At 38.8% G+C, this 11,176-nt stretch overlaps 1 protein-coding gene across 1 annotated transcript in view; it reads left to right on the top strand.

The window, feature by feature from the left end:
* Nucleotides 1-1,034: 1,034 nt before the first annotated feature.
* Nucleotides 1,035-11,176, top strand: part of LOC308660282 (prolyl endopeptidase FAP-like) — a 60,872-nt gene continuing 50,730 nt past the window's right edge. Inside the window, exons 1-2 of the mRNA XM_081314538.1 lie at nt 1,035-1,129; nt 10,596-10,691. Of these exons, the coding sequence (XP_081170664.1) occupies nt 1,051-1,129; nt 10,596-10,691 (175 nt within the window). The 5' untranslated portion in view covers nt 1,035-1,050. The remainder of the gene's footprint in view (nt 1,130-10,595; nt 10,692-11,176) is intronic.

The following is an 11,176-nucleotide window of genomic DNA, read 5'->3' as shown; positions in this document are numbered from 1 at the left end:
CTATACGCACTTTTGTTGGCAGGGTGATGTCTCTGCTTTTTAGTGTGCTGTGTAGGTTTGCCATGGCTTTCCTCCCCAGGAGCAAGCATCTTTTAATTTTTTGGCTGCAGTCCCCATCTGCGGTGATCTTGGAGCCCAGGAAAATAAAATCTGTCACTACCTCCATTTCTTCCCCATCTATTTGCCAGGAATTGAGAGGGCCGGATGCCATGTCTTTGCTATGAAAACCCCATGGACAGAACCAAAAGTTTTTCTTATCAGCTACCTGATCCTTTTTTCTGGAGAAGCCAGTGACTCTCTTTCCAAATTATAAATACCAAGTTTCTATATGCAGTCACCGAGACATATTCCACTGTACTTTTATATGTCAGTCAACAGATAAAAGGGATTTTCTTTGTCATTGTACTATGAATGTATCTTAATTTAAATCTTATCTTCCATATTTCCAAAACATGCTGTAAATAGAATATGCTAAATGTGTTGCTGAGTCATAAAATTCAGTAAATCTTTGTGTAAGCAGATTTGAGTTACGACACAAACCTTTTGCAAGCCACCCACAGTTCATTGCCGGGTTTAGAACGCCCTTAAAAATCTGTTTCCAATTGTATGGAAAACCTTTGAAATTTGGCATAGCTTATTAGAACACATTTTTTTTAAAAAAAAACTTGAGTCTCATATTTGGCCTGCAGCTGCAGCTGCTTTTCAAACTGCTTTGGAAAAGTTAGTGACCAACATTCAGAACAGCAAGAAGCACTAGGACTTTTTAAGACAGCAAGAAGCATGAAGGTCTGTAAAACAAAAGGAAAACTTGAGTATGGGAATCTGGACAATTTAAATTGTGTCTGGTGCTCCACTGTGGAGAAATGCTTGATGCATTAGCACGCTCAAGCAAAGAAAGAAAGAAATGGATAAAAGTTGAAAGCAAACTTCAAGATTTGTGTCGTTGGCAGGACTGAACTAAAATTGTTGCAGAAATGCTGTAACTTGGGAGGAAGGAAGGAAAGAATGATGTGAAAATTCGGACTTGTTTTTTTCCCCCTGCAGATTCAGATGAAAATCTTAGTCGGAGTGCTCTCCTGTCTTTTGCTCGCTTTATTAATTCTGTGCATTGTGTTAATTCCTGCAAAAGGTATGTTAACATTGGAGGGGAGGGGTGGGGAAAGAAATATTTCCTTCATTTTGCATCATTGGACGTATTTGCAGAGGATTTTTTTTAAAAAAATGGAATTTAGGACATGTGCATGATAATCTTACCAACACCCTAATTTGGACAGCATTTGTGCACACACAGCCTCATTCCCCCCCCCCTTTTAATCTACTGTATTTAGTGATATTTGTGCAGATGTTTGTAACTCTTCAAAATTACAAGTATGACTGATAACATTTAGAAATACTGGACAGATGTGTTCTAATCCAAGTAAAAAAGCAATGTTTGGAGGTATCAATGTGTGAGAATCTTTTCAAATGATATTGTTGCCTGCATTGACTTTGCAGTGCATGGAGGCCAAGGTTTTTCAGTCAAGTTGCAAACTCTATATTAAACAACCTCGTTTCATGCACTGTTTTCTGTTGGGCACAGCAAGATCTGTTATACAGCTAGTCCTTGATTTACAACTGTAACTGAGCCCCAACTTTCTGTTGCTAAGCAGAACGGTTGCTAAGTGAATTTTGCCCTATTTTATGACCTTCCACAGTTGTTAAGGTTTAAGTTACATTAAGTGAATTGCTGCAGCTGTTAAGTTAGTAACATGGCTGTCAAATGAACATGGCTGTCCCATTCACTTGGCTTGTCAGAAGATGATCAGAAGGTGCAAAGGGTGATCATGTGACCCTGAGACACTAAAACCATCACAAGTACATGCCAGTTGCCAAGCGTCTGAATTTTGACCGCTCAACCATGGGGGATGCTGCAATGGTTGTAAATGAAAAATGGACGTAAGTCACTTTTTCAGTGCTGTTGTAACTTCAAACAGTCACTAAACTAATGATTGCAAGTCGAGAACTCCCTGTAATGTGCAAGTACTAGAGTTTTAATATGGCTCATCTTTCTTACCCAACATTTTACTTCACATACACCTCAGGTTGCCTTCCTCAAGCAGATTTGAGTCAAATCATTGTGTACCTGAGATCATTCTTCTTTTTAAAAAAAAAGTTCAGAAAACAGTTCATTTCTCCCATGAAGACTTGAGACAGCCTTTAAAAATGGAAATTAAAACAACTTACTAAGGAAGTATACATGTGCATACCCACCCATATACAGCTGCATTTTTCATTAGGCTATTATTTAAAATGTGTTATATTGGTATAAGCAGTATATTTAGCAGGGGGGGGAACCTCTTCTAGCAGTTCTATATTTATATATAACATACAGACCTTAAACCTCCTCAGTTATGCTGGTGTCTGTTTGACCCAAATTAATGTTGTCTGGGAAAAAGCATTAAGTGCTACTTTGAACAGTTCTAGCAGCCTCTGATTCATCTTTTCTCATTGCCAAGAGGCTCCATGGGTGAAACTCTTAAGAGATGATTCGGGAATCTGGCATGCAAAGAAGATAGCATGCAAAGCCTATCTGCCAACTCACTTCCTATTTCATTACTGAAAGTGAGCTAGGAAGTATTTAAGTGTTAACCATTGTCCATGCAGTCTCTTTTTGTTAATTGCAGACAGTTCTAAAATACCAATATTTCAATTCCTGTAGTGGCTGGAACCAAAAATAACTGAATCTCATCAGTGGTTTTACGACTTGTGGTGTTGCAGTGGTTAGAATGCAGTACTGCAGGCTACTTTGGCTGCCAGCAGTTTGGCAGTTGGATTCTCACGGGCTCAAGGTTGGGTTAGGTCTGTTTCTTTTGAATGGTTTGTATCATTCTATCAGTACATTCTAGTCATGGGTTTCGTCCCACCAAGTTTCAGGAATGGCAACTATATCACACCTGCCCTTGTGTAGTAGTATTTCAAGTTCATCCTGTTTGTTCCCTAAATTTTGAGCATTAGTGTACGGGCATCTGAGTACTTTATGGCTGATCTTCCTACATCTCCTACTTTGCATCTGAATTTTTCTTCCTTCCCTTCCCTTCACTCCCTACCTCCTAGTTTCATTGGTTGTCTAGGGCACAGGTCTGCAACCCGCGGCTCCGGAGCCGCATGCGGCTCTTTCAGCCGTCTCCTGCGGCTCCCAGTCCTCTGCCATGTGCAGTCCAAAAAAACCCCCAATCAATTCAAATATGCAGGGTAGGTGCATATCTCGCCTTGGCTCCACTCTTCAGTCAAACCCTGTTCTGCGCATGTGCGCATGTAACGCGCATGCACACACATTTTTTTGCGGCTCCCAGTTTTTCCTTTTGTGCGGGAACCGGTTCCGAGTGGCTCTTTCACTTTTTCAGGTTGCTGACCCCTGGTCTAGGGCTTTTTGCTTGGAATTAGGTCCTAAAGATTGGTCACCCCCACCCCCCATTTTAGTTTAAAGCCCTTCTGATAAGTTGAGCCTGCCGTTTTCCAAATATATTCTTCCCGGTTCTTATGAGGTGCAGCAGCACATCTGTTTTGATATGATAGTGATATTTGGGTATCTAAATTCCCCTTTGTGTTTATTTGTCTTGACAGTTTTCTTCTGCATTAGTGCTGGTGAGGAGCTGTGTCCACAATGGAAGTGACATGTTTATTCTATAGTAACTAATGGTTATTTATTTGAGGAGGAAGAATCCAAGCCTTATCATTTACAAAAACATAAGATATGCTCACACACCTGTTAAATTTAAAATGCTTTTGTATTGCAAAGGGCAACAGTCATTAAACCAGAAAGGTGTGAAGGAGCTAATAGTTAAAAGTGATTGTAGACAGTAGAAAGGCTGTAGGAGAAGTTTAGATCTATATTAAGTGGAGTTATGGATACCTTCTTCTCTTCAGTTAACCTTATGTTTATATTTGGGAAGAAGCCCTAATTTAATTCAAAAAGAGAATAATATTCTTTCAAAGTAAAAATAATAAAACAAGCACCAGTAACATGTGCCCCAGAGGGGGTGTGTGTCACAAAGTCAAGATGGTGGCCAAAACCACACAATAGAAGCCTGTCCTTTTTACAGACATCACACACGCAGTGCATGTTAAAAAAGGGGCAGAGTTTTTAATTGTGTAATCATGATTGCCATCTTGGCTTTTTTAAAAAAAATCTTATTCATCCAGGAATACCCCTGATTTCTAATAGTTGTTGGTAGCTGCAGTTGCTTCATGATATAAAGGCAGAATATTAATCAAGGATCTAATGAGCTTTGGCACTCCACTTCTTAGATTTGCAGCAGCATATAACAGTGCAAATTCAAGTGGAATTTGCCCAAGATCAATACCTTTTCCATTTGAATTGTACTTTTTAGGAAGAAATCAGAGCAGGAGAAAAGAGTTCACAAAACTGGGAGGGGAGGAATCACTGTTCATTCCACTTTGCAACTGGTCTAGAGGAAGTGTCAGTGCGCAGCCATGAGGTGACCTATGCTTTCCTTGCATGGATAGCTACACATTCTTCTTTCTTCACTGCATCTTGGGTAGAGTTAAAGAACCTCTGGTTGAGGTGGGTTCCTGCCCTTAAGGCTTAGTATTCATGTTGAGTGTTCAAGGATAGGCTAGAATGGAACTCCTTCAAGAGGTGATGGTGTTTACTAACCCAAGAGTGCTGGTAATTTGTTTTCCACGTTTCTCCTAAGGTGTGCCAATACTCTGCATATCCTTCTTATACGGTAGGGAAGATGCAGGCAACAGTATACTGGCTTATAGTATAGTCTTTTGATCGAGAAAAAGTATAAAACAGCTTGAGCATGCTTAGGATAAGTCAGGGCTTTGGTTACTCTTGTGGCCAAATTGTGCACCGATGTGTCCAAACTGACTGGCATTGTCCTTGCCATTAAGCTAGGAAAGCTATGTTGGACTGCTAAAATATTATGTGAAAACCTTGAATGACAAAGTCATGATAGGCACCTGGAGGATACAGCTGATGGACTCAACTGGTGCTGAGCATGGCATATGGAAGATTGTTTCGGAATGGAAGTGCACTAAATAAAATGAATTAACAAACAAAATGGAAAACATAGCAATAGCACTTAGACTTATATATCACTTCACAGTGCTTTACAGCCCTCTCTAAGCAGTTTACAGAGTCAGCATATTGTTCCCAACAGTTTGGGTCCTGATTTTACCGACCTTGGAAGGATGGAAGGCTTGGTTAACCTTGAGCTGGTCAGGATCAAACTCCTGGCAGTGAGCAGTGAGTTAGCCTGCAATACTGCATTCTAACCACTACACCACCACAGCAAAAAAACATAGATTTGTTATGTATGTATGTTATGTATCTGCAAAACTAAAGGGAAAAGGAAGGTTGTGCAGAGCCCCTCCTCAAGAAACCGGCACTGGACCCAGCTGTTTTAAACAACTTCCGTCCTGTCTCCAACCTTCGCTTCCTTGCAAAGGTCGTTGAGAGCGTGGTGGCACGACAGCTCCCTTTGAACCTGGAGGAAGCTGAATATCTAGATCCGTACCAATCGGGTTTCAGACCCGGGCACAGCACAGAGACGGCATTGGTCGCGCTGGTGAATGATCTCTGGCGGGCCCGAGATAGAGGTTATTCCTCTGTCCTGGTCCTATTAGATCTATCAGCGGCTTTTGATACCATGGTATCTTACTGTGTCGTCTTGAGGGGCTGGGAGTGGGAGGCACCGTTCTGCGGTGGTTCTCCTCCTACCTCTCGGACCGTTCGCAGACGGTGTTGGCAGGAGGGCAGAGGTCAAGCCCTAGGCCTCTTAATTGTGGAGTGCCTCAGGGTTCGGTGCTCTCGCCCCTCCTGTTCAACATCTATATGAAGCCGCTGGGAGAGATCATCCGTAGCTTCGGGGTGAAATATCATCAATATGCTGATGATACCCAGCTATTCATCTCCACCCCGAACCAACCCAGTGATGCCCTCGATGTGATGTCCCGTTGTCTGGAAGCGGTACAGATTTGGATGGGAGAAAACAGGCTTCGACTCAACCCGGCCAAGACTGAGTGGCTGTACATACCGCCATCTCGTTTAGTCCAAGAGGTTCCATCTCTGACTATAGGAGGAGAGATGTTACCTCCCATTGATAGAGCACGCAATCTGGGCGTCCTCCTAGATTCACGACTCAGTTTTGAAGATCACATTGGAGCCGTGGCTAGGGGGGCATTTGCACAGATTCGTCTTATATACCAATTGCGCCCCTTTTTGGACCGAGATGCCCTACGTACAGTCACCCACGCACTTGTTACCTCCCGTATTGATTACTGTAATGCTCTCTACATGGGGCTGCCCTTGAAGACCACCTGGAGGCTTCAGCTGGTGCAGAATGCAGCTGCACGGGTTGTGATGGGAGCTTCCCAATACTCCCATATTACACCCCTCCTGCATGAGCTGCATTGGCTACCAGTTGCCCTCCGGGTGAGATTTAAGGTGCTGGTACTTACCTTTAAAGCCCTACATGGCTTAGGTCCGGGATACTTGCAGGACCATCTGCTGCCGGGAACAAATTCCCATCGTCCAGTACGCTCACACAGAGAAGGCCTCCTCAGGGTACCGTCAGCTAGGCAATGTCGGCTGGTGACCCCCAGGGGGAGGGCCTTCTCTGTGGGAGCGCCAGCCCTATGGAATCAGCTCCCCCCTGAGCTTCAGATGGCCCAAAACCTCCAATCCTTTCGCCGCGGCCTCAAAACACACCTGTTCCACCAGGCTGACCTAGACTGACAGGCATTTTAATTAATTTATATTTAGTATTTTTAATTCATTTTTTAAATTCTCTAATTTTAATTTATTGCACTGATGTTCTCAATTTCATTTTTATCTTGATTTCTGTACTTATTATATGTTTTGCTGTTAGCCGCCCTGAGTCCTTCGGGAGATAGGGCGGGATATAAATCCCATCAATAAATAAATAAATAAATAAATAAATAAATAAATAAATAAATAAATAAATAAATAAATAAACTAGGATCTTTGGTCCTTTGGAGTGAAGTTGATGAGTGCATGTGAGGAAGTGAAGGTACAGGTTTCATTATGAAAAAAAAAGTTCAGGTATATGTCAGAATATATGAATTGGTGTACCAATTGTTGAGAGTGGATATGAAAGGATAAATCTATAGGTTGGCAGTAATTCCATGTTCTGCTCCAGGAATGAAAGAATCAAAGATGAATTCTGGGAGAAATTGTGCAATGTTCAGAATCAACATAGTCCATAGATGAAACATTGCTAGGTGATATAAAATAACAATGGGAGTAACAATAGAGAGAACAGAAAAGTTATTGAATCATTTAGGGACCCAAGAATGAATGAGAATGATGACTCTTTGGTGAGTATTTGTTCAGAAAAAAGTTTGTTTTGAATACTGATACAAGCATCAGTTAATTCAAAGAAATGACTGTAACTCTAAAGGATTGTTGATTTGGTTGTTTATTATGAAAATTTGAGAAATTCAAATAAAGATACCAGAATGGTGACTGGTAAAGAATGTAGACATTTTTGGAGTGGATTTTTTTGGGAAATTGACATGGGAGAAGAGAAAATAAATTGAAGAAAAACTACACTGGAATAGAAAGTATGAGTTCTGTATGAAAAAAGTTTAAGGGAAGATAAATTTTCCAATAGAGCAAATGGGAAGTGGATATAGAAAAGAAGGATGTTGAAAGCTGCTTTGGAACTTAGTGAAAAGAATAATATTACAGCATGCCAGAAAATGTTGGGTGAATTTTTTTTATTAAAGATGGGGAAATGAATAAGAACTGAATCCTTTTCAAAAGAAGCAAAATTAGCTACACATAATAATGTGCTTCTACCACCTTTTTTATATAGAAGTGTGAGTCAGGTTTGCTAGGAGAAACATAAAAGTAAGTTAAAAGCCATGGAAATGGGAAATTGAAGAAGCGTGTGGGTAAAATAAGAAAAAGCAGTGTCAAGCATCAATTGGTGATGCATGGATGAATATGAATACATTCAGGAGTGATTAGAAGAAAAGAGATAAGTTGAGGTGCTTGGTCATATTTGTTTTTGTTTAAGAACATTTGAGGTGATTGGTCATATTTGATTGATTGTCACATTTGTTTTTTGTTTGAGTACATTTGTTTTACAATTTGACGATTGTTCAAATTTGTTTTATATTGAAACAAATTTGTTTTAAATTATACAACAAAATTGTTCGTATTTGATCAAATTATAAAACAAGTATGTGAAGGAAGAATGAACGGATTGAGAAGAAGAGGAAAACGGGAAGTCATGGTTGAACAGAATAATAGAATAGAATAATAATTGTATTGTCACTTTGAAAGTACACTAATCGGCATACATCAAAATGAAATTTCATTGCATTCAGCTCTCAAAGGGACACCATCTATATACACACACAAATAGGACAAAAATAAATAAAGAAATAAAGAATTATGCATAGTACCCACATATATTATATGACATATAATATAATGTGAGAGATGATGAGGTCTTAAAAAAATAGAAAGGTGAGAAGTTTAAAGGCAATGTGTGAAACCCTGTATGGAGGTGAGGGAAATCAATGAGTGTTTGCAAGGATAGAAAAGATTGGAGAAGTACAAATTATGAAATGTATTTGGTGTAAACTAGTTTAGATTATATTTCGTGTTCTTTTTCCTTATACCATGCCTTTAATTTCTTGGGGTGGCTATTTCTTACTCCTTCTCCAAGCTCTGCCTAATGAAAAGAAATAGCATGATGGATGTGCCTGTGTTTACACGTGCAGTTGCACCATCCATGTGTGGTACCATTGCATCAAATTGTACACAGTCCCTTTATGCTTTGTCTTCCGAACCACCGGGTTTTTTTATAAACATGATGAAATTCCCTAAGCTTTCTGAATCATCAGTCGCATGAGAGGCAAAGAACAGAAGTTTCCCCAAATAAACATGTAACAGTAATTTATGCAGGTCAATAAATTATTCAGAGCTTAAGGATAATAACATGTATTAGCAAGTGACCCTGTGATTATAATAGAAAGACTGACTCACATGACTATTGAAAGAGAATGTGAGTTTAATTTGTGCCTGTTTTCCTTCCTGAGCTCCTAGTGAAATGGCTGATGCAACAGATTACATGATTTATTGCAGGAAATTGTAACAATTTCAGAATTCTTTCCCTAGAATCTATTTCTTAATAGACCGTTTCTTGGTGTTCTTGGTGAATTACTGCTTTGTGTATTTAGCCTGGTTAATTTCAAGTTAAACAGGCATCTTTCTGAAACTTTAGGTTAGAGGGTTGCTGTCCAATGTTTATCCTTCACTCCCATACCTCAACCCTCACAAGAATGACTCGTGGTTTTTGCAAAAAAGTGAAGATGAGGAACCCCAAAGCATAGCTTTAGGCCATCATTGTATTAGTTAAATACAACGATATATACAGTGCAATTTTGATTGAGTAAACCAAGGACAATCATGGCAAAACTACAAGAATTGCAAGTGATGGATTTCTGGCTATTCAACTGTACTGTTCATTAGTGACTTTCCTCATTCTTCTTATATATATTTACAGTATAGTAAAAGTATTCCACAAAGAAAAACAAAAATGGAATTCCATTTTGGCTTTCTAATACTCATCCATGCCAAAATAATGTCATGATTTCCCCATAATATTTTGAACACCTGGAAACTATTGACTGCTGATGTTAACACATATGTGAATCTCAGAGTATCTTTGTCTGAGGTCCATAATACATGCATTTCTCCACTATTTGAAATGCACAAGCCAAAGATTCATGTTGCTAGTGGCATGCACATTGTAAACGTTTCATGCTATTAGCCTTGAGTGATTGCCATTCACATGCTAAAAATCATCTTTACCAAAATGTTGGAAATGTATGTTTTTAACATTAAGTATTCAACATTATTCAACTTACAGAAATAGCATTCCAGAAATAATTTAAAGTCTGCCGGACTCCAAACATCTCTGAGTGGCTTACCTTTTAAAAATGAGAAAACAATATAATTTAAAAAATAGATCATGGACATCCAGAACGGAAAATTATATATACTGTACCAAGAAGGGACTCAGCACCACTCTGCCCCAAGGCCTGGGTGGCCAGCCAACCTTTCAGGGATTTTTGAAGCTAAATCCAAGTGGACTTCTAGCAGAATGCTATTCCATAGAGAAGGTATAATAGCAGAGGATTTATGCTTCCTAGGTTCTGATAAAAGACATTATTTAATTGAGGCAACCTGGAGCATACACATTCTGCCCAATCTTACTGGGCAAAACCAATCAAAGATAAGTGGCCCTCAAACAACTAGGCTTATTTTTCAAATGAGCTGAGGATCGCACGTCTTGCATCATTTCAATCTTACACACTTTTCCTACTTGATTTCTTTTTAACTATAACCTCCATGAACCTGAAATTGCTACCAATTCAAAAAGATATATATATATATATATATATATATATATATATATATATATATATATATATATATATATATATATATATATATATATATATATATATATATATATATCATTCTAGGTGCAATTTCTCTATGTTGTGTGAATTGTTGTTAATATGTCATCTTTGTCTCATTTCTGAAGATGAACGCAAACGAAATAATCCCAGACCACTTACACTGGATGAGTATTTAGATGGAGATTTTAATTATAAAACCTTTTCTCCGTACTGGGTTTCAGGTACGTGAAATTAATTTGGAATTATAGGATAATATGGGGCAGCGATGGAACATGGAAAGCTTTTTTAATCTTTATTTTTTTTAATGTAAGGGTTATATTTTATTTTTTTATTTTATAGAATTGTTTGGGCTTCAATTGTGGTTTCTTAGCCTCAGTAGTGCAAAGACAGTGGAGGGGCAGAGTGCATGGTAACTCAAACAATTGACTAAATCAATAAGCCTATTTAAAATGTAGAGAGAATTGGAAGACTTGAGATAATTAGCAGTGATCTTAAAGAATCATTGAGGATCCAAGATCTGTAAGATTTGCTTCCAAGATAATTGTAGAGAAAACCATTACAGCATATGTGTATAAAACCCAAAAGTTCTTTGTGAGGAACAATTTACATGTGATATGAAGATGATGGTGATGATCTTACTTCCCTGAATAATCATGATTCTTCTACAAATGTATACAGCTAATAAGTGTTACAAGTGCCCAGAACT

The sequence above is a fragment of the Vipera berus genome (genome assembly GCF_964194415.1).
Source record: "Vipera berus genome assembly, chromosome: 1".
In the NCBI taxonomy this organism is placed as follows: domain Eukaryota; kingdom Metazoa; phylum Chordata; class Lepidosauria; order Squamata; family Viperidae; genus Vipera; species Vipera berus.
Note: the sequence above shows the minus strand (reverse complement) of the source record. Positions and strands in the feature narration are given on the sequence as shown.